At 38.5% G+C, this 25,383-nt stretch overlaps 3 protein-coding genes and 1 pseudogene across 3 annotated transcripts in view; 1 reads left to right on the forward strand and 3 right to left on the reverse strand.

Moving 5' to 3' along the window:
* Positions 1–25,383, reverse strand: part of LOC132935731 (uncharacterized) — a 165,753-nt gene that overhangs the window by 75,835 nt on the left and 64,535 nt on the right. The window lies entirely within an intron of this gene.
* Positions 12,874–13,611, reverse strand: LOC132934545 (uncharacterized). The gene has a single exon (XM_061000862.1). It carries the CDS (start codon positions 13,609–13,611, stop codon positions 12,874–12,876), a length of 738 nt encoding a protein of 245 aa, XP_060856845.1.
* On the forward strand, positions 16,653–17,066 carry LOC132934353 (uncharacterized). Its single transcript, XM_061000661.1, has one exon. It carries the CDS (start codon positions 16,653–16,655, stop codon positions 17,064–17,066), a length of 414 nt encoding a protein of 137 aa, XP_060856644.1.
* Positions 23,315–23,968, reverse strand: LOC132936974 (uncharacterized; annotated as a pseudogene).

The following is a 25,383-nucleotide window of genomic DNA, read 5'->3' on the forward strand; positions in this document are numbered from 1 at the left end:
CAAATCTGAAAAACCAGTATGTGCACATTGGAAGGGGCGACATGCCACGATGGCAAATTAATGTATTAAGTGGGCTTAAGTTGTCAGGACCCTGCTGCAAAGAACGGACTATGGTCAGCCAAATGATCCATAAAACTATAAGAATTATACAGCTCAACATGGCGAGGTCGAGAGCAGTCTCAGACGAGCTGCTCCACCACTGCACAACGGAAAAGATCGATGTTGCTCTAGTACAAGATCCTTATGCACTTAGGGGCGTGCTACATGGACTTGAGTACAGAGCAACTCGCATAGTAAAGAGCAAACCGAATGAACACCATGGCATATGGGCCGCCATCATCGTGTTCAACAGTCGATTGGACATAGTATCGAAGCCGCAACTAACAACCGAACACACAGTCGTTATTGGCGTGGCCAATCCCCTATTGACTTAGTGTCAAGCTATTTCCAATTCCGAAGGCCAACAGAATCCTTCACACATGAAATATCACGGATCCATGCATCCCTCTTGGAAAGAAGTGTACTAGGAATTTGCGTAAATGCGTTCTCTCCAAGGTGGCATGACCACCGACGTAATGAGAAAGGAAGACTGGTCGAGAATATGATCACGGACCTAGGCCTGATCATCCTCAATATACCCTGAAACGAGCACACCTTCCAAGGGGCGAGGGGACGAAGCAATGTCGACGTCACTTTGGCTTCCCCAAGTATTATTAATTGCATCAGAGACTGGCAAGTCATAAAGGGGTCCACGACCAGCGACCACCTGATTATCTCCTTCGACATCGCAGATCAGGTCCAAGAATTACAGATACCCCCGAGAGTCAGATATCTAGACATTAGGATTGACAAACCGCAGTTTGTTGAAGCAGTAAGGCACGCTTTAGAGTCAATGCGAAGCGATGGCTCCATTAACGGCATAGCGGATCATATGTCACTTAGTCTAAAAACTGCCTGTGAGCAGATGTTACCGAAGTCGGCGGGAAACAAATCTAGTCGACCCCCATGGTGGAATGCAGAGGTAAATAACTCGTGTCGAAATCTCAAATCCACACATAGATCCATGCTCCGGCTAAAGACTCCAGAATCTAGAGAGTTATTCAGACTGGCTAGAAACAAACATGTGAGCAACATACGGAAAGCCAAGCAACAAGTTTGGCAGAAATTCGCCGATGATCCACTCCCAACAGATAACACATGGGGTAAAGTCACGAAATGGCTAATAAAAGGAAAGAATGAGCAGCCTATACCGTCTGTCCTGCGGAAACACGATGGCTCATATACGTCCAGAACCACCGATACCATCAGTTACATGTTGGACGAGCTAATTCCAACATCCGTATTAGACCAAGGAATCGAGCCCGTGAACCATTGTTGTCGCGATTCCCCACAGATCACGTCTGACGAGTTGTCCATTATCGTCAAGAAACAGAGGAACAGTGCTCCAGGGGTGATCCAGGGTTGATCCAGGGTTGTCTGCGACATTGCGGAGCGTGAGGTCGGCAATCGCCTCAGCCCAGACCAACACGGCTTTAGACCAGGTAAATCAACCACGACTGCTCTTGATGAGGTCAAGGATTGGACAAGCCAGAACGGACGCCATGTTGGCAGTTTCTTGGATATAAGTGGCGCATTTGACAATGTTCAGTGGCCCACGTTGATTGAGGATATGCGCTCGCTTCAGTGTAGCTCAACCGTAATCAACATTACCATGAGCTACCTCGCGAACAGAACGGCGACATACAGAGTCGGCGGCTCAGAACGTACAATAAATTAACCAGAGGCTGCCCTCAGGGATCCAAGTTTGGCCCGAGACTGTGGAACATCACAATGGATCCTCTACTCAAAGAGGCCTACCCAGACGAAACAAGATTGTCGCATACGCAGACGACATCGCCCTTCTGGTGGCGGGCAACACCAGAAACGAGGTGATCTTGAAGACTGAGACAGCCCTAGAAAAGATTGTGGCCTGGGCAAACCGCAGAGGTCTAAAGTTCTCAGAGGAAAAGTCGGTGATAGTACCACTCAAGGGTGAACTCGTCCCGGGCTTCACTGTACCATTTGACGGTGGACGCATCAGATCGGTGAATGAGACCAAGTACCTAGACCTACACCTCAATGAAGGCTTCACCTTCCATGGACATGCATTAAGGCTCCTTGAGTCTAGCACTGATGTCTTCTCCAGACTGAAATCAATCAGGAAATCGAAATGGGGCGTATCAGCTGCTCTCTCGCTTCTAATCTACAAAGTATTGTACATCCCGAGAAGTCTATACAGATCTAAAATTTGGTACCCGACCATAGTAAGTGCAGATATCAAGACCAACATGGAGTCCGCTCAAAGGAGGGTGCTTCTCGCAGTCACCGGGGCCTATAATACGGTGTCTACAAGGGCTCTCCAGGTCCCCGCGGGCACACCTCCGATATTTCTGTATATAGAGGCGGCGATAAGAACACGAAATGGCATGTCGAAAACGGAATCAGTATGGATACTAACAGATCATTGGCAAGCCATCTGGAATGGCTCAACCAAGGGTCGCTGGACCCATGAGTTCTTGCCTAATATCAAATCTAGATTATATATCCCACTCACCTTCGACCATTACACGGCACAGATGGTAACCAGTCATGGTGATTTTAATGGGAAACTGCACCAATTCAATCTTGTTGACTCACCACAGTGCAGCTGCGGACACGTCAACGAAACAGCCGAACATATGCTCTACGTCTGCCCGAACTTCGAAGTCCTTCGACTGAGATTCCAGAATGCAATCCGGACATGCGGTGTGGATTGGCCATGCGAGCGATTAACAGTTGCATCCTCAAGAACGTCATGGTCATCCCTGGAAAAATTTGCAAAAGACGCACTTATTACGAAAGAAAATATCCGACTCGAGGAAAGAATCCGACTTCGCGAAGAAGCAGATCAGGACGCACAACTCATCATGTAGGACATCTCCGCCTACGTCGGCACAGGGCCCAGCTTTGGCTGGGATGGGCCTGACGACCCCATGCCGCCTGAGTCCCACCGACCGGGGGTGAGGTCGTGACAGGTTTAAATATCAGTCACGACCAGAAACCCGTACAGCGGGACCGGGGAGCCCCACTGCCGCATGGTTAGTGCCCAGGTGCTGAGGCCCAACAACATCACGGGCCTCTGGAGTCGGACTCGCTGGGGCTGTGGTTTGCGCTAGTTATGACCACTAACGGAGACGCTAAGTCAGAAAGTGGATTAATTCAAGATGTCCCCGGTGATGTGGGTTGGCCAGCCTTGCAGAGGGACTTAGAGGACTTGGGTGCGACTCCCCACATGCGACAATGGATTGCTGACTACCTCTCCGGTCGCACGGCCACAATGATCATAGGTGGAATATCTAAATCCGTGAGGGTCACAAAAGGCTGTCCACAAGGATTCATACTAGGTCCGGTTCTTTGGAACGTGACTACCGAGGCACTGTTGCGCGTTGGGTTCTCGGAGTACGTGTCCATACAGACGTACGCCGATGATATTGCCATTAGCGTCGCTGGCGAAACGAGGGCTACACTTGTACAACGTACAGAACTGGCACTAATCCCGGCCCTAGAGAGGTCATAGACAAGGGGTCTGTCGTTCTCCGCAACCAAATCACAAGCCATGATGATTAAAGGCAACCTGGTACCAGGCTTCACTATATCGTTTGGCACTGACAGGATCGCCTCTGTTGATAGTGTGAAATACCTAGGCCTGTGGCTAGACCCAGGTAGATCCTTTAAAACACATCTAGAGAACATATTGAAATATTGAAGATAGATCATGACCTGTTTACCCGTTTACGTGGAGCAGTAGGCACTGGATGGGGAATCAAGAAAACAAACCTGATGCTCATGTACCGCGGGGTTTTCTTACCCAAAGTGTCGTATGGGGTGCGAATATGGGCACATACAACCGTTACGACGACAGTAGAACGCAAGCTAGGGTCACTGCAGAGAAGAGCCTTATTAGGAATGACTGGAGCCTACAGGACGACATCCACTGCTGCCCTCCAAGTCCTGGCGGGAGTGCCACCATTTGATCTGGAACTGTAATGGCTGGCAACCAAAGAGAAAGCATCGAATCTACCGGAAAACATGAGGGTAACTTGTTGGATACATGGCAGGCGCGTTGGACTGAGTCCCAAAAGGGGAGATGGACTTTCGGGTGTTTTCCGGATGTGAGACGCCGTATGAGCCTTCCAATCGCCTTAGGTCATGAAGTAGCCCAACTACTAACTGGGCATGGGAACTTCAAAGCTAAATTGGCAGAGTTGGGATTGCGACCAACACCTCGGTGCGCATTTGGGGTAATGGTGATGAGGACGTTGGTCATGTGGTCTATGACTGCTCTATCCACGTGCCACACAGGGCTCACCTAGAACTTGCGGTGAACAGGTCTGGACTTCTGTGGCCTTGTAGCATGGCAGATCTGGTCTCCACCAAAGAACGACACACGGCATTGGTAAAATTTGCTAAAGAGGCAGTCTACTTTGAGAGGCCACAGGCTCCCGATTAGCAGGACGGGAAAGACACTCTGCGCGCCAGAGTGCCAAACCCCGCACGTGTTCTGACGAGTGTCATGGAGAGAGCAGGCAGAAGCGGTTCACGTGTGGGGCCGTCCTGAGGGGACACTTGTGCGTCGGGTACGCGGGCGGCGCTGATGCGAACAACAGGGTTCGGACAACCAGAGGCGCCGCGGAGGCCGAAAGCCCGGGTGAGTAGGCCTCGCCTACATCGGGCCCTGTGTCTGGGGCCACAGAAGTATACAGTCACAGTTTACCCCGCTTGTGGTATGAGGCGACTAAAGGGGTGGGGTTGCGACCTACGCATCGCGGGTGAGCGCCCGCGGTTAAGGCCTACCAAGAGCCTGCTAAGCCAGCGAATCCTGGGAGACTGGGCGTGCCCTGTCGAACATCCCGCCGATGATGTCCTACCAATTGGGGTGAGATCGGTACCACGGGAAGGGGGGAGCCCCACTGCCCCGAGTTACGCCCGGGTCAGTGCCCTCCCACTCTAGGCGCATGTAGGCCTGCCGCCGGTCACCCAGTGCCGGTTTGGTTTCGTGGTGGCTGTATCGGGAGCTACTGCGTGGTTCGTGCCAAGGCTGGCAGGCGAAGGTTTCTAGTGAATGACTGTACAGTCGTGGATGTAAGAGCATCCCCGGCGTTGCAGTTTCTCCTAGGCACCCAGCTGGTCTACCGCTGGATAAAATCAGCGGAGGTTGCCTGTAACCATAAACGGGATAGGTCACGACCTCACCAGAGGTGGCACCCGGTGGCTCCAGACCGGTGCCGTCTGGTACGGGGCTTCGGTTCCGGTGCTGGTGGTCCTTAGACGACACTCCCGTGGCGAGGAGGCCTTGGCGCCCCCGCACGGGTGATCCTCTATGGCTCGTAACTTGCGCACAGCGCTAATACATGGTCCATAGTTGTAGCCGCAAGGTATCAAACCGTGGATACTCATGTCCCCCAACCCCCGGGGTCAAAGAAGGCCCGTCTTGTCGTGGCGACCCCGCCCGACCGGACAATAATATGTCCGGCGCTAAGGGGCCTTCAACGCATGGACTTTATTAGAAGACTGCACGACTGCTGCATACGCCCACTCTTCAGGTGTGGCAAGAGAAACGATTACAGTACGGATTGGGTAATCGAAGTATCGTCAGGGGCATATAGTCGCCTAAACGGTAAATGAACTTTCGTGGGCAAGATTTCTACGTTCACTAGACCGTACACTGTAGCCTCTCACTGTAGTAGGTGTCTGCAGACAAACCATAGAACGGCAGACTGCATACACTGCGCAAAATCAGGGCATAACAGAAAGGAATACCCCTGTATAATACTTGGTGTCAAGTTATTTTGAATTCCGCAGGCCAACGGAATCCTTTACCAATGAAATATTGTGGATCCACTCATCTCTCCTAGACAGGACTGTGCTAGGAGTAGACGTTAATGTGTTCTCGCCTAGGTGGCATGACCACAGACGAAATGAAAAAGGCAGATTAGTTGAGAGGATGATCAGGCCTAGGTCAACAAACCCGGCAACGAGCACACCTTCCAAGGTGCGAGGGGATGCAGCAACGTTGACGTCACTTTGGCTTCCTCAAGCATAACGAACTGCATCAGAGACTGGCAAGTCATCAAAGGGACCACTACCAGTGACCACCTGATTGACGCGGTACGCAGAGGCCACCAGTACAAAGTACAGGTACCGCAGCGACCAGTCTACACTTTTCGTCAACCGCCACTACGGGCTACAGCGCGACAACGCCAACTCCCCCACCACGCCACAAAGGCACAAGGTGGGACGGGAAGGCGAGTCGCGTAGAACGAGTACCGGCCGTCGTAAACTAGCCAGTTGGAAAAAAACCCTGTTCGTTTCCACAGCCTTCCACGCGCCGTGAGCACGTACCACGACCACAAAAATCTAACTATATTTTGTCATAGACAATTCGCCGTCCGTTGTTCTTTTTTTTATTATAATATATATTTATATATACGTGCATCCCGTACGGGATATAATAAAAGCAAATCTCCACCATCTTAATTGTGTTTATTAACCAGTGTTGAGACTTATCTAGATAAATTTATCTAGATAAATTATCTAGATAATTATTTAGTTATCTTTTATCTTATCTAGATAAATAGTTGCATTTTATCTAAATAATTATCTAAGATAAATAATTTATCCATCTAGATAAATTCATATCTATACAAAAAATTAAAATACTCATTTTGATTGTCAATTTATTTTTATGATAATTACCCAATACTTTAAATTTGAATTGTCGAGTCATCTCAGTAAAAAAAAATTATGTTCATAATAATATTGTTTATTAGGTAGGTATTATATTTTATTATTGATATTTTCGTTAGGGGCCCGGAAACGGTACTTAAATATACCTACATTGCATTGTTATCTTGTATTGGTGACTCGTAAACAGTAAATGATTACTGTCTTATAAGTTATTTTTAGGAAGAGTAAGAGCTATATACCACCTATTTAATTGTGTTTTCCTAGCCCCGACGAGTATTGTACCGATGCGGGTCAACTGCGGCAACCAACTGCAATGGGACATGGGTCTTGAATTTTTAATTGGGATTGGGTATGATTAGTATTTTATGTGGGTATGATTAGTATTTTATGTAATCGAAGCCATGTTGATATTATTATAAATCTTTACGGACTTTACGTAATTATTATTTTATCAGTAATAAACTAATAACTAATAAGTAAGCACATTACATTATATTTGTAACAGTGTAGGTACATTATTTACCCGGAATTCTGCACATTTTGTCATTTATCAAACTTATCCACAACAGTTGGGTTCAAAAATCTATAAATAGTAATTACTGTTATTTAAAAAATTGATTAGAGTGGATATAGCTTTAAGAGCGCGAACACATTGTCCGATTACACCTGCAGTGGTTATAAATCGTCCGGTTCGATAAATGTATAAATAAAGATATAAACTCCACCCCCACAATTGAAAATAATAATCAGGATAGTACTACTAATAGTAACTGGTTTAACGGTACTAGTGATGAATCATCAAGTAGTGAAAAAAGTGATACTGATGACGAGGTTGATGATACAAGTGCTGAGGTTGAAGTTGTTGATGTAACAAAATTAATTTCCAATTTTATACCGTCTAATTCAATCGATTTTGAAGATGACTTAACTTTGCCAAACCATTTGACCTGCTCTGCTCATACATTAAGTTTAATCGCTACTACTGATGTGGCAAAAATTGCAGACAAGTCATATAATAATATCTCCAAGGCTATATTTGCAAAATTAAATTTATTTTGGAACCTCTTAAGTAGAAGCTCAGTTGCGTCGGATAAAGTATATGAGATATGCCATTGTAAGTTCCCCGTACCAATTATAACTAGGTGGAACTCAATGTTCCATGCAGTCAGAAAAGTTGTGGCTAATAAGGAAAAATTGGGTGTTGCCTTTGATAACCTAAAATTAAAAAAAATCAAAACTTTGGAGTGGAGTTTTCTTGAGGAATATTGTTCTGTTATGGAGCCTCTAGCCACATCACTTGATCTGTTACAAGGTGAAAAAACATATTTTTTAGGGTATGTTGCACCCACTATAATTGCTTTAAGATTGAAATTAATTCAAGCAACGCATATAGTTTATTGCAAGCCATTAGCATTTTCAATTGTTCTTAGTCTTGAAAAAAGATTCAATTATTTGTTTGATATAGAGCTTTCTAAAAGCAAACCATTTATTTTATCGGCTATTAGTCTCCCAAAATTCAAACTCGGGTGGGTACCAGCAAGGCATTTAGAAATGTGCAAAAAATTATTTTTGTCAGAATGTAATGTATTAAATATAACTGAAAATAATTTTGATATGAGTAATGAATCTGATGATAGTGATTGTAGTGACCATGAGTTTTATGACATTCTTAGTGGAGATGGCTCTGTTCAAGATGTTAGACCTTTAAAATTAAAAAGTAATGCTAAAAGTACAAATCTAGCAAGTGTACAAGCGCTTTCTTATTTTGATACAAGAAAAAAGATTTAAATATTTTAGATATGTTACCCATTGTTAAAAAAGTTTTCTTCAAATACAATACAACCCTACCATCATCCGCACCGGTAGAAAGATGGTTTAGCAGCGGTTCTTAAATATTGACTCCAAGAAGAAACCGTCTTACTGACAAAACATTTGAAATGTTGTTGTGTTGTAGGTGTTTGAATAAATAATATATTGATGTAATAAAATATAGTATATTAATCTTTGTTGTATCTTTAATGTTATTAATATTATATTTATAATTTTATTATATAATTATATCATTATGTCATGAGCATAACATAAAATAAATATTCTTTTATTTATTGTATAGTAAATACTTATGCAATGTACATAGTATGCATGGTATTAGTACCTAACCTAACCTGGTAACAATAACTTTTTATTTATTAAAAAAATGTATATATATACTAAAACTATTGTGAATGTTTATACTAATTAAATTTAACAGTGACGAGTCGTGTAAAAAAGGTAGTTTTTTCTTGATATTTATACTTAATATTAAAAATGTTTTTTCAGTTATACCTTAGTTATTGATTAATATATAATGTCTACTGCTAACATTAATTTAAACATGTAGCTGGTGTTTATATAATATTGAAGTACTTAGTAGTATCAAAGGTGTAGTCTTAAAATGTTTTTGATTTCAATATGTTAAAAAAAATTATCTTTTTTTTATCTAGATAAAAATGTATTTATCTTTTATCTTTATCTAGATACATTTTTGTCCTGTTATCTTTATCTTTATCTAGATAAAAAAGTACTTATCTAATCCCAACACTGTTATTAACCGAACGAGTGTACCATCCACACACACAACCAACGACCGGCTCACCGCGGATCACCCGCCACCACCGTCGTAGCCGCGTCAAGATCATCTCCTTTACCATCACGGACCAGGTCGATGAACTACAAATCTCTCCGAATGTCAGATACTTAGATAATAAGATCAACAAGCAGCAATTCATTTGAAGCAGTCAACAATGCGCTTGAAACGACACGATGCGACGGCTCCATCAACGGTTCAGCGGAACATATCTCGCAAAGCTTAAAAGCGGCCTGCGAACAGCTTTTACCGAAGTCCTCTGCAAATAAAGCCAACCGTCCCCCATGCTGATGTCACTAATTAACGTCGCGAACTCAAAGACGCACATAGATCTATGCTCCGGCTAAATACTCTGGAATCCAGAGAGTCTTTCAGGTTGGCGAGAAACAAGCACGTGAACACTATACAAAAAGCCAAGAAATTGATATGGCAGAAATTCGCTGATGAACCCCTCCTAACGGGTAAAACATGAGGTAAACTTACGAAGTGGCTCATAAAGAGAATGAGTGAGCAAGCGATCCCGTCAGTTCTGCGGAAGCGTGATGGCTCCTACACGTCCAGAACCAGCGACACTATCAGCTACATGTTGGATGAGTTGATCCCAACATCCGTACTAGACCAGAGAATTCAGTCCGTGAATCAGATAGGTTCCGACTCACCACAGATCACGTCCGATGAGCTGACTACAATCGTCAAGAAGCAAAGGAACAGCGCTCCGGGGGTAGGTGGTCTGTCGGTGAAAATAATCAAAGCGGCCTGGCCAGCACTGTGCAATAACATGCTGCGCCTAGTCAACAAATGCTTAAGGTCTGCAACGTTCCCGGACCCGTGGAAGGACGCTAGGATAGTCGTACTCCTCAAGAGCAAGGATAAAGACCGGATAAAAGAAGGTTTTAGACCGAGAAAATCCACATCAACTGCCTTAGACGAGGTTAAGGAGTGGATAAGTCAAAATGGACGTCACGTACTTGGTGGCTTCTTAGACATAAGCGGCGCATTCGATAACGTTCGTTGGCCCATGTTAATTGAGGATATGCGCTCACTTCGGTGTAGTCCAACTGTCATATCCATCGCTATGAGCTATCTAACCGACAGATCAGCTACATATAGAGTTGGTGGTTCAGAGCGAACTGTCAAACTCACCAGAGGCTGCCCAAAGGCTCTAAGTTTGGCCCGAGGCTCTGGAATATTACGATGGACCCACTTTTCAAAGATGTTTACCCAGACGACACAAAACTAGTGGCATACGCCGATGACATAGCCCTTCTGGTGGTGGGCAACACTAGGCAAGATGTCATCAGGAAGACTGAGTCGGCCCTAGAAACGATCGCAGCCTGGTCTAATCGCAGAGGATTGAACTTCTCGAAAGAAAAGTCGGTGATGGTCCCACTTAAGAGTGTTCTCGTCCCGGGTTTTACTGCGTCCTTCGACGGCGGACGCACAAGATCAGTGCCGGAGACTAAGTACCTCGGTCTACACCTCAGCGAAGGTTTCAACTTCCACAGCCACGCAATGAAGCTCCTAGAATCCAGTACGGATGTCTTCTCCCGGCTCAAGTCCGTAAGGAAATCAAAATGGGGCGCATCAGCAGCACTTTCACTTCTTATTTACATCCCGAGAATACTTTATGGATCAAAGATTTGGTACCCGTCCGTACCAAGTGCAAACACCAGGAATAAGATGAAGTCCGCACAGAGAAGGGTGCTCCACGCTGTCACCGGGGCTTACAACACGGTGTCAACGAGGGCCCTCCAAGTCCTCGCGGGCACACCACCGATATTCTTGCACATAGAATCTGCGATTAGATTAAACAACGGCATGCCAAAATCAGACTCTGAATCAATTCTAATAGAGCAATGGCAAGGTCTCTGGGATGGCTCCACCAAGGGACGATGGACCCATGAGTTCCTGCCAGACATCAGAACCAGGATACAGACTCCAATCACCTTTGACCACTACACAGCCCAGTTAGTCACCGGTCACGAAGATTTCAACGGAAAACTTAACTATTTCAATCTCGCCGACTCACCACATCGCAGCTGCGGCCACATTGATGAAACAGCTGAACACAAGCTGTACGCATGCCCGAAATTTGATGACCTCCATCAAGACTCCAGTCTTCACTCCAAAGATACGGGGTGGTGTGGCCGTGCGAATGCTCAGCCTTTGCTACTTCCAGGTCATCGTGGTCGGCCCTAGAAAAAATCGCAAGAGAGGCGCTTATCAGAAAAGAAAACATCCGGCTCGAAGAGAGAATTCAGCTTCGGGAGGAAGCAGAACAGGACGCCCAACTCATCATGTAGGACTACATCGTCCTACGTCAGCACAAGGCCCAGCTTCGGCTGGGAAGGGCCCGACGACCCCATGCTGCCTGAGTCAATCACCGACCGGGGTAGGGGTCGTCACAGATTTAAATATCAGTCACGACCAGAAACCCGTACAGCGGGACCGGGGACCCCCACTGCCGCAAGGTTAGTACCCGGTGCTGAGGCCCAACAACATCACGGGCCTCTGGAGTTGGACTCACTGGGGCTGTGGTTTGCGCTAGTTATGACCACTAGCCTAAGGCTAAGGCCCTCGTCCCACTAGGGCGACGCAACGCAACGCGATTATAAATAAATATCGTGCGATAATCGTTTGTTTAATAAAACACGGGTTAAGATATCGGAGACATCCCACCGACGCGATGCGACGTGACTGCGACGCGACACGAAAGCAACTAATCACGCGCGACTAGTGCTGTCAGTCGCTTGATAAAAGTTGCCTAGTCAACCACTTGACTTTTGTAATATCATAATTAATTATATTATTATTTGGCAAATATCACTGACGATATGGCAAAAACAAAAGAAGAAAACTTAACTATAAAACTAGTTGAAGCTGTAGAGCAATATCCATGCTTATATAACTTCAAAATACCTGAATACGCTAGAAGGGACATTACAGAAAAGGGCCTGGTCAAAGGTAGCAGAAGAAGTCAAACAGACAGGTAATAATATTTGTATTTTATTTTTATAATTATAAGATATAAGATATATAGTAAAAAATTAGATTATAAATTGTATTATATTATTTATTTTATTACATTATTTTAAAAGTATATATTAGTAAATCATTATAGATATGAACAATTATAGTAATTACATTTTACTCACTTCAAACGAAATAATAATATAACGGAGATAGGTAATAATGTATACTTATTAATATTTAGGTAATCCGTTAATGTATTATTGTTTATTTTCTATTTGAAATTCTATTAATAAAATATCCATGTGTAACACTGTAATAGAAAAATCTATAAATAATTATAACGACTCATATAGACTTTATTTAATTATTATTAAATATTATTTTTTAAACATTAGGTTATGAATATTAGATATTATCATTTTATCAATTTATATATATAGTAATGTTAAAAATATATATATTATAACTATAATATTATAATATTATAGCTATACACAGTTATTCCACTGCTATGGCAGTGATGCATAAGGTTTAACAAAATATGAAGACAAATATTCTCTGAGATCACTCGCCGTTTGTGTCCTCGGCAACTCATTTTGATCTTGGCTATCCCTGATAAACTCGTTGGGTACTTGGAAGTCTTCTGGATTATTTATATCAAAATCAATGGAAGGTATATACTGCCGACCTTCCCTTTTACGTATGAAATTGTGGAGGATACATACTGATCGTATTATATTGTTTACGGTAGTTTCGTTAGTGCATCGTATTGGTGACATCAATACTTGAAATTTTTGTGACATCATGCCAAACGAACACTCGACAGTTTTTCTACCTCTACTGAGTCTGTAGTTAAATATTCGTATTTTATTTGTTAATGTTCTCCGTGGGTTTGGTCTCATTAAATTTTTTTTCAAAGAAAACGCTTCGTCGGCTACGAATTTTGGCAAATTCAAACCATCTCTTTCAAGCCAATGACCCATTCTTGATGCTCGAAAAATACCACCATCACTATTTCTACCTGCGAAACCAGTTTCTATCATGATGATGTTTCCATCAGCATCACTGCAGGCCATTAAAACAATTGAATGGTATGTCTTATAATTGAAATTAGTCGACCCTGTATTTGGAACTTTTTGTATTCTTATGTGTTTTCCATCTATAGGTCCTACACAATTTGGTAAATTCCATAATCTGTAATACTGATTAGCTATACTCATCCATTTTTCTTGAGTTGGTATTGGCATGTATTCGTTAACTAAACATTCCCATATTTTTTTTGTAGTTTCCGAAATGATTTGATTTATTGTGTTAGCACCTCGAGCAAAATAAAATGCTAGGCTGGAATAAGTAGATCCTGTTGCCAGGTACCTAATGTAAACAAAGTTTTCATTGATTTTTAGTTTATACATTTCCTCTTGAAGTATAAAAGTAAATAATTAATGTTTTATTTTTTATTTTTTAGTTACATTTTGTAAAGAAAAATGGAAAAACCTAAGAACTGTCTTTGTCAGAACTAATAAATCAGCACCTAGTGGATCTGCTAGAAAATCAAAGAGGCCGTACTATTTAAATAAAGATTTGCAATTTCTTTTACCATATGTAAAACCTAGCACTGATTTCTACTTCAGGAAATCTTCTTATTCCTACCTGTTACGTACCCACGTATTAATTAATCATATATTAACTATGTACAGCGCGCCGCACGTTTCTAATAATATTTGACACTATAACTAATAAGGCAATTAGTATAGTATAATATGCGGAGGTCGTTGCAAAATCGTAGAGAAAACAATTAAACTATAGAAGGTGCCGTCACATACGTATCTTTCCTGGAAAGCCAACGCCCATACGCAGAATATGAGTCGACCAGCATACCAAATACGAGACCTGAACTCTGTCTCATGACCGAGCTTGGCCACTACTACAACCACCCACTCCAAAGGACACAATCATATATATAGAAGCCCAGGACAAGAGCTCTTCAGACGGTTAGGGACATTCAGAGTCAGGTCGTAACACCACTCACAGTTTATATTCTATCTTAAAGAGTCGTAACACCACTCTTTTACACTATATATTATAACATTGTATTTTTGTACTACGTTAATAAACATTCATCATACCTAGTACATCACGTATTTCATTACTGCGTTGATGTATATATCGATGTCGGTTGGGACGTAACATACCCCAGATCACGACATTTTATTAGAAAATAATGAACAAAGCGACACTGAAGACCAAGATGAAGATCTCGTTCAACAAGAAAAATACTTTAGTGACAAAATCACAAGTAAAAACCATGAAGTTCGTAGTCCTGAAGAACAAACAAAATGTACCAAGAAACGAAAGAGTGAACTTAGTCAAGCTGACCAAAGTTTTATTGATTTTGTGAAAAAGAAGAAAACCAAAATGTGTGGAGAAGATCCTAGAAGAATGTACCTTCTTAGTTTATTACCTGATATTAACGCCATGACCGATAAACAGATGAGAATGTTTAAAAAAAAAGTATCAGATGTGATTGATGACATTTTAAATGAAAATCCGACACCTCAAAATCAAACACCGACTTCAAACACTTCAATTACGTCTCGTCCTCAGACTGCATTTTCTAATTACTCCAGTCCGTCATTATATATGTTACGGGTAAAGTACAAAATATGGTTAGTGTTCACATTATCCGGGTAATGTGTACACTACCTGTACCTATTGGATAAAGTAAAAATACTATTTATAAAACGTTTATTTCGTACTTTACTCGGGTATTTTACACATTATCTACGACTGAGTGGGTAAAGTACTTTGATAAAATGTATATGAGAAAATAACGATTGTAGATAAATGTTTATGAAGAAACACACGCAATAATATTTAGTACAGTGCTAGTTCGTCTTAATACACGCGTCGTACATATAATAGGTTTTTAAAATGACTTCACGCGAAAAATTTTATGAATGTTTTTATAAAATAGTTAATGAAAAAAATAATAATAATAATAATTCAGTTTATTTATCGGCAGTTAAGTATAACGAAATAGTTTCGGAAATTAAAAATGTGAGATCAAGTGGAATAAAAAGTAACAAGGCATATCGAATTTTGAAAAGATACGACCTCATTACTATTGGAGAAGAAGATAAATTAATATTGCCATTGTTGGAAGGTAATACAAACATTTTGTACTATATTACTAATGAAAATATCTATGATGTGCTACACGATGTACATTTGAGTATTGGGCATGGTGGAAAACACCGCATGAATGCTGAAGTTAAAAAAAAGTATAAAAATATAACACAAGAAGCAGTGTCTATTGACTTAAAGTTTTGCGAATCGTGTCAATCTAAACAAAAATCTAAAAACAAGGGTCTAGTGATTAAACCAATGGTGTTTTCGGAAATGAATAGTAGGTGCCCAGTGGACCTGATTGATATGCAGTCGCAGGGGGATGGAGAGTTCCGGTTTATTATGGTATATCAGGATCACCTTACTAAATTCGTTCAACTAAGACCCTTAAAAACAAAGAGAGCAGAAGAAGTTGCAAAACACCTTATCGACATATTTTGTATTTTCGGAGCTCCGATGATATTACAATCTGACAATGGCCGCGAGTTTGTAAATAAAATAATAGAAGACTTAAAAGAAATGTGGGACACACTGAAAATCGTTCACGGAAAGCCACGCCACAGTCAGTCACAAGAAAGTGTCGAGAGAGCAAACCAAGACATACAAAACATGTTGATAACATGGATGAAAACAAATAACTGTAAATCATGGTCAGAGGGACTTCGATTTGTACAGCTAATGAAAAATAGGGCCTACCACGATGGCATTAAAAGATCTCCATACATGGCCATGTTTGGTACTGATGTGAAAATTGGTTTGTCATCATCTTTTCTACCAGCTGAAACAGTGGAAAAATTACCACTGAACAAGAATTGGAAGAAATATTGCAAAGTGTTGTGTCAAACTATGAACAAAGAGAAAATCATAGTGTTTCCGATAAAGAGGTAAATTGTTGGAAATATATAGTCGTTATACCAGATTTAATCACTTCTAATTTTTTTCTTAACAGGACAGTACTGTATCTAATTGCTGTGAATCGTGTGGCTGTATTCTTGGTAATGAACAAACATCTATTTGTGGTTTATGTGATAAAAAAGTAATTATTACAAAACAAGTTTTATTTAGGAAAAAATGTTATTTATTTTTATTAAAAATGTTTCAGAACACCATAGAAAATGAGAGAAGCAATTCAAAATTATCGCTTGAGCAACAAGCAAAAAAAATGAAGTTCAGATCCATCAACAAATTCCCACCATGCAATGTTGGCGACACAGTTAGAGTCAAACTACCAGAAGTAGACAGAAGTAAGGGTGATCCACAGAATATACTCTTTGCGGTTGTGTCTATAAGTGATAATCAATATTACGAACTCGGTAATAAAAATGGCACTCTTCATCAACTTTATTCCAGAAATCAATTCACTGTATGCTCTGAACCATTAATAGATATTTTAGAAGTTTTAGCCACAAAAAAATCTTTGCGTGAAATAGCTAATGAACAATCTTTTTCCGGTGGTCAAGGTTTTAAGAAGTGTTTATGTAAAACTAAATGCTTAACAAATAAATGTAAATGCAAATCCGGGGGAATACTTTGTAATTCTAAATGTCATCCAAACTCAAATTGTTCTTATAAATAATTGTATTTCGCTTTTAAATTTTAATTAGGTAAATAGTAAAATTGTTCAAATATATAATTTATAGTTTAATAGTAATAATAATAAATAATTTTTTTTTGAATTAGTATAATTTGGTTTTTGCTACTAGAAAGACTTTGTATAATCTGTACCATTTTAAGTGTGATGCGTTGGTCATGTTGTACCGAAGTTATAGGTTTACGATTATAGTTATACGAATACATTATCCACAGCACACTGGATAATGTATAAATTGATTGGATACTACATATTTAAGGTGGATAATGTATACATTACACTGTTCGTATGGATGAGGTTCACATTACCCGGGTAATATGTACACTAACCGTTTTTGTACTTCACCCGTAACATATACATATAATAACTCACACAACAGTTTCACGCCTATCCACTCTCCTGAAGAAGTTACCTCACAAATATGCAACCAAAACGAACATTTAATAGATGATTTGCTGAACATGGGCTAAAAGGAGATTATTACGAGTGCTATCTGTTACATCAAAGTACATTGTTCATGAAAATTATTTATTGTACTTAATTTTATTTTATATTTCTATTTCTACATTATTATAATTTGTAAAAGTGTTAATAAGTAAATAAAGAATTATTATGGCAACACTGATGAGAACGAATCACAGGGCACAAGCCAACTACTATTGAGGTCACCGCCGTCCCCAGGGGAGTCTCTGGGCACAAGAAACTCAGAGCATCACCAGACCCAGCGCCACTGGCCAGAGAAACTATCAAGTGGATCCGGTACACCCTTGAGGTAGCGGCCACGAAATAGACATGTATGCCTGTGGAAACCCAGCGCACCATGTTTGAAAAGCTCAAGTCTTTGGACACGGCGGTGCATGATATGGTGGTATCGAACTTGCAATTGTCCAGCCAATTAGAGGAGGCTAGAAGATCTGCTGAGATTTGCGTAGGGGCAGCTGCTGCGCAATTCGGGACGGAGTTACACCTCAGAGAGGCGGCTCATGAGCAGACCCTGGAGGCGGTTGTAACCAGATACGCGGAGAAGGAGGCCATGAGGTCCATGGAGACGGCACCCACGTGGCAGAACGCACCTGTAGAACAAATGAGTACCGATGCGGCTCCCACATTTGCTGTGGTGGCCAGGAGGAAGCCAAGCAGAACAGTAGATAGAAATGCGGAACGCTCGAGATCCTGAGCAACAACGAGAAATAAAAGGATTAAAGAGACCCGTCAGGTCGAACACCTACCGTCCTTCATCCTAAACGAGACACCCGGCAAAACAGAAACTGAAGTACGCGACCTTATTTGAAACCAGGTGGTGGCAAAAAATTCTAGACCAAAGTGCCATACTATCACCACCAAATCGGGCAAGACCATCCTAAAGCCTTCAGATAAGGAGACCCTGGACGTATTGAATCATCTTTCAAAGAGGACTGCCTACGATGGCCGAGGGTGATTATCCGTGGTGTTAGCTCTGATACGAGGTTTGAAGACCAGACACAACACGACATCCTGACGCAAAACCCAGAGCTAGGAATTGACGAGACGGTGAACAAGGAAGTGATCAAGCCTGTATTCAAGAGTGGGCCTAGGGACAGGAGCACAAATTGGATCGTTGAGGTCAATCCGAAATTTTACGAGAAGTTCGAGAATACGACAATTTTGCTCTCCCGTACTTACCATTCTTCGCGATATGCCGGACAGTGACCCTATGGTTGGCGGTGTCAAATTTAGAAAATAATATATACTCTGCCAAATCTCGTGGGCCGATCCGTGGGTTCGTTTGTTCCTTGTATTTACTCCCAGATATCAATATCCCTATATTTGCCATGTGCCTTGCTTTATATTATACGAAAAATGTATAGGCCAAATTATATAATACTACATTGTATCGTTGTGAGCGGGAGCCACTATTATTATTATATTTAACTTATATATTATATTATTTATTACAACCATGTGAAATATATCCCCATAATTACCCTAAAACTTTACGTTTATTATTTTATTAACCATATTAATTTTTTGTTTCTTTTTCCCCTCTTTAAATAAATCTGAGGAATTCATTTTCCCTGCGTGTACCAAAACCCTGCAAGTTCCACCGACTTAGCCTTCGGGCTAACACGTGGTGTGGCTTGCAGGTCACAATGTAAGTGTCCCTTACATTGTGGGTGGTTTATAGGAACTAAAAAGCCTGTATCCTCAAAATCGTTTGCAAGTAAAAAAACGTCAAAACATGGATCCTGAACAAATCAATGAAATATTAAATTACCGTTTTGATTCATACATTGACGAGGATGATTACAGTAGTTCTGAAGAGTATCTGCCACCAGGTAATGAATCTGAAAGTGAACACTCTGACAGTAATTCTGTGGAAAATGGTATTGATTAGAAAATTCTGGAATTTTGATATAAATACCGAACCCGAGTTTGTTGATTTCACCGGGATTCCTGGCTTACGGTGTAATGTACCAAATTCCGAACCTTTCAGTTATTATAATCTATTTTTGATTGCGAACTATTTAAACATATTGTTACGTGGATAAATCTAAGAGCAAATAGTGTGATTAATAAAGGACATAGCCGATATTCAAATCTTAATAGGTGGCATGATAATGATGTTGACGAACTAAAAAAATATCTTAGTCTCAGTATTATAATGGGATACTTGAAATTTCCGTCTCTAGGTACTTACTGGTCTAAGTTCGAACTAGATTTTCACCCAATTTTCGGAAAAACAATTAGTCGTCATCGTTATGAACTCATTTTAAGATTTGTATGCTTTTACGACCCTAGATCAGCGGACATATCTGACCATCTACATAAAATAGATAATGTAACAAAACGTGTGATAAATAATATCCAAATGAAATATTATCCGAAACAAAATTTGTCTTTGGACGAATCTATGATGTTATGGAGAGGAAAGCTAAGCTTTCGGCAATACATACCTAGTAAAGTCCATAAATATGGCATAAAGTTTTATGAACTTTGTTCATCTGATGGTTTTTTATTGAAATTTATAATTTACAAGGGAAAAGGAACAATTATAGAAGAGAATTGAGTAACTATTGGTATTGTTACTAAATTAATGCAAAATTATTTAGGTAAAGGGCACACTTTGTACATGGATAATTTTTACAATGGTGATCAATTAGTCCAGAATTTTTATGATAGTAAAATCACAGTCGTGGGAACGATGCGTAAAAATAGAAAAGATAACTCTAAAGAAGTTTTGAACTCTAAATTGAAAAAAGGTGAAATGAGTCACGCCCAAAAGGGAAATATACACGTAATAAAATGGAGAGATACGAGGGATGTAAGCATGATATCATCCAAACATAAACTCGATTTTGAAAATGTAGTTGATAAATTTGGGCGAAGCAAATTGAAACCAAATATGGTAGTTGACTACAATACTAAAATGTCCGGAATTGATAGAATAGACCAAATGATCAGCTACTATCCAATACCAAGAAAAAGTATGCGCTGGTATGTTAAAGTTTTTTTCCACGTAATGGATATTTGTCTATGGAACGGGAACCATTTATATAACAGTAATGTTAAAAATATGCCACATTTAGAATTTAGAAGGAAGGTTGCCAGCGAATTAATTGGACATACTGCACACACCCCAAATCCTTTAACTCGTATTACAAATATACACGTAGTTAAAAAAGTTGATATCAGAAAAAGGTGTAGACTTTGCCATACAAAGAAGGTCCGGAAAAATACTCAATTCGTATGTGACACATGCATTGATAATAAGGGGAAAACTGTGCCCAGATCCGTGTTTTAAAATTTTCCATTCTTAATTTGTTAATCTCAGAGTTGTTAGTTTTAATTTTAAAAATAGTCGATTTTTACGTCAAATAATGTTTTTTATGTCATAATTTAGGTAGCTAATGGATTGATTTTTAATTTTGTTTTTATTTGAATTTCTGATGTATTTGTTTTATAAAACGGGTTGATTTTCAATTTTTATAATAGGTTGATTTTATTATTATTATTTTTAAAATGTTATAACGATTTGTTTATGTAATCTATTGGGTTGATTTTTTTAATTTTTTTTTTATTTAAATTGAATTTGTTTTATACAACGGGTTGATTTTCAATTTTTATAATATGTTGAATTTATTATTATTTTTTTAATTTTACAACAATTTGTTTATTTATTCTAATCCTGATATATCAGTAGTATATATTTGTATGTTCACAGCCAGCTTTTCCACGGTAAACATTTTTTTTCAAGGGGGAATGTCCCCCTTGGAGCACTCAGATTTACCGTGTAACACATTTCACACTGATTGTTAGTAAATTTTACCTCGAAAAAATGTACTGTATTTCATTTTTACTCATGTTGGTTACACTGATTTTTTTAATAATGATAAAAACATTATTTATTATTTACAATAATTTTAAGTTATAAGCTGATTGCTGATTATTTTTTCATATTCAGTTACTAATGATCCATCGTTCACTCAAGTCGTGTCTCATTTTTCTTTATTTTCTCAAAGTTTTATTAAATTGTATAAGCTATTTAATTTCTTCAAAAATGAATTTTCAAAAATGCGCAAACGATGTCCAGTCATTGGTCGATCAAATACGATTCAATTCAACGCCAGCGTATCCAGAATTCTCTGCATTTGTATCTAGGTTACGATCTTTTAAAAGTTTTCCTTCAAATACCGGCCAGAATAAGTACAAGCTCTCAGAATGTGGATTTTACTATATCAATCTCGATGACGCAGTTCAATGTCATTGGTGTGGAGTAATTCTACATAGTTTTGAAATCGATGATAATTGTTTTATAGAACATACCCGATTCTCACCAAAATGTTTATATGTATTATTAATGAAAGGTAATCAAATTGTTCAAAAAGTCTTAAGTAAATATTGTAAAACCGAAGTTATTTGTAATTGTGAAACCGGTTCGTACGACACCATTTGTTAAATCATGTTTTTTTTTATATAATATACTGTTTTTAATATTTGCTGTATTGAATAAAAAAAAAAAATAAAAAAAAAATTGAATGTTTTATCTTAAATGTTTTATTATTCGATTTAATATCTCGTGGACGTATAGCCTAGCGGGTTAGTGCGTATATAATAATTTAAAATGTTTTTCAGGTATCAGGTTAGTAAGTATATGTAAATTCCCTCTCTAGTATGCACTAATTGGCTAACTGTACGTTCACATTTTTTGCATTTTTTTTTTTTATCCGAATTTTTAGTATATAATATGACTGCAAAGGAAAAAACTAACAGTCCAATGTATAACTCCTAACAGTTATATCCTACTTTTTATTGTGTACTTTTTTAGCAAAAAAAAAACTTCATTATGAGTCCACCAATAATTGTCTGTAAGTCTACATTCGACATCCGAGCTTTTAACAAGAAAAGTATTACAGTTGGATTACTAATTAATAAGCAGATTTCAATTATTTTATTATTAGAATGTAAACTTTCAAAGAAAATTATTACATTAAGTTTAGAAGAATGGTTCACACTGATGTCTGAATCTAATTACAATTCAATTATTAATAACCTAAATACCAGGGTGAGGCGTGTAAAGATTACCGATTCCTTTTCATATTCAATTAATGTCAAACAGAGTTCAATTACCCTACATCTAAACGAGGAATATATTACCTTGACACACGTAGATTTGTACCGGCTTCGTCAATTACAGAATTTGATTGATTTGTATGTGGTAGACAAGCAAAAACGTTTAGCAAATTATCAAATTACTTTCAATACTGCATATGACCTAATTAAAAATGATGTCCGTGGTCTGCCATCCACTTGCCAAAGGAACGAATTTACCAACCAATATATTCAAAACTATGATTTTAATTATTATAATCATTTACAGAACGATGACACATCATTTTTATATGAAATATTACAATTTCATTTTAACACATTGTCCGATATGATTTTACAAGATCTAATAATATAAAATATATAAATATGTTTAATAATTATTTATTTAAAAAATAAAAACTTTTTATTCAATAATAAACTTGCTTTTTTTTCTTAAATTACATGTTACCTTTAATCATAAAGAATAGTTTTAATGCGTTTTAGTTTCAAATTTTATGTTTTTAGTAAATAAGTAGATTAAATTTTGATAGTACAGAATTGATAGCAATGTTTCAATTAGAAATTTTTTTCTCAGACATACTATATAGTTTATAGGTTTATGTTTTCCAAGACCTTTGAGTATTGAACAAATAAAAACATACATGTATAATAATATTTTGTTTTATTAAATGAAACTCATTTTTCCGTATAATAATCAAACAACCGTCTTGCTTTTAATAGTTTGACGCTTTGGATCGGTTAGTAATTTATCAAATATAATTTGCATTGTCTCATTAAGACCAGTATGAAGTGTTTGATCTTTTGATTCGTCGGTCGTGTACAATCTAACAGTAGCTTCACTGAACTTCCATCTATTACAACAAATTGTTTTATTTAAAAACAAAAGTAAATAAAGTAAATAAAATCAGTAAAAAAACAGATTCAGCAATAGTTTTTTTAATTTAAACCAATGTATTTACCTGTCCTTTACTGGTACATTCTCGATGTTAGTAACCTTATAATGACTTAGCACCCAAAGATCCTTTCCTTTTTCTTCAAAAGGCGTCTTTATTGTCACAACGCCATCTCCTTGTCTGAATGTTAGCGAATTAAATACTTCAACATCAAAATCTTCTGATCTCAAGCGTTCGCTGATATTATCTCTGTATGATGCATTCTATAAAAAAAATAAATTATTTATGCTATCATTAGGAAAAAATATTATTTTTATTACCATTTTATTCTGCTTCTTTTTCATAGGTTTTTTAACACTTGTTTTTTCTGCAGAACGTTTTTGAAAAAGACGGTCTTATATCAATTGATTTGCTAAAATGTTCATTCTGTGAAACATAAAACATAGTATATTATTTTTTACTGTTTTTTTTTTCCATTATATATTTTTTCTATGTCCCAAGAATTATACCCAAAGCGTTGAGTAATGTTACGACACACTTCCAATATACTATGTTATAATCAGTCATTTAATAAATTATTTTAAGAATTATAACCATAGCGTTGAGTGGTGTTACGACCGGCCTCCAATTTGCTATGGTTATAAGATATTTACTAAGTAGTTACTAACCTCTGAATCAGTTGAAGCAATTGTACGCTACGCCTTTTTATTTTGGTAGTATTTCTGTTGAACTGAGCTTCTTGTCCTGGGATGAAATCTTGAAGACTGGTGAATATTAGAGAATTCCCTCTGTCTTTTATACACAGATTTTTACCACTACTTCAATAATTAATTATACAAACGGTCATAGCCTTACATTATAGAAACCTGCTAAAACATGAACATACAGGTACAACAACAAAATCACATTATATGACTTTAAATTGACGCTAACATAACCTATCCCAGCCAAATGTTTATGACATTCACCTTTTACCATGGTCAATACCCTCCTTGAATAAATTTCTACAATAACCTTACCTTAGATGGGTGCTGAAACATGTTCATATACAACAGCAAATTACATTACATGAATTTAAATTATTACAAACAGGATTTAAAATAAATTAGAATGTATACATTCATTCTCAAAAACCAATTACATTATATGAATTTTAATTGTTGCTAACATAACCTGTCCAGCCAAATGTTTTCACATTTACTAAATGTCAATGCTTAGAATGTATACATTCATTCTCAAAAACCAATTATATTATATGAATCTAAATTGCTGCTAATATAACCTGCTCAGTCAAATGTTTTCACATTTACTTAATGTCAATGCCATTTTAATATTAAAACAGGATGTAAAATAAGTTGAAATGTTTAAATCCATCACAAAAAAATTCTAATGAGAGAAGAGAGGGTTATTTTCGGGTATAAAACCCAGAATTTCTTAGCTTATCGTCATCAGTTCAAGCAACAGCAGTTCCAAGAGCAGCCAGCAGCAGAACAGTCTTCTTCGCCAAAACAACAGCCAGCCAGCAGTTTACCAAACATCTTCAACAGCCAGTCAAAAGATTGTCAAAACAACTCTAACAAATAGACCAGCCATCATACTTAGAAAAAGTACCTCAATTTCTACAAGCTATGTAAGTACTATTTTTTTTTTTATTGTTATTTATTAAATTTAACATTATACTTCTTTTTTTTAAAAAATAAAATAGAATAATAACAATTTATTGTTGTAATGATAATACAGTTTTATAATATTACTATGGGTATTAAGTGTTTAGACTTAAAAATTTTTTTTCATAGATTATTTAAAATAAAAACATTAAA

This window comes from Metopolophium dirhodum, chromosome 1, assembly GCF_019925205.1.
Source record: "Metopolophium dirhodum isolate CAU chromosome 1, ASM1992520v1, whole genome shotgun sequence".
NCBI lineage: Eukaryota > Metazoa > Arthropoda > Insecta > Hemiptera > Aphididae > Metopolophium > Metopolophium dirhodum.

Bases quoted from the DNA above. Each gene is read 5' to 3' on its own strand.
- LOC132934545 (XM_061000862.1), bottom strand. From the start codon at position 13,611: ATGCCAATACCAACTCAAGAAAAATGGATGAGTATAGCTAATCAGTAT.
- LOC132934353 (XM_061000661.1), top strand. From the start codon at position 16,653: ATGAAGTTCAGATCCATCAACAAATTCCCACCATGCAATGTTGGCGAC.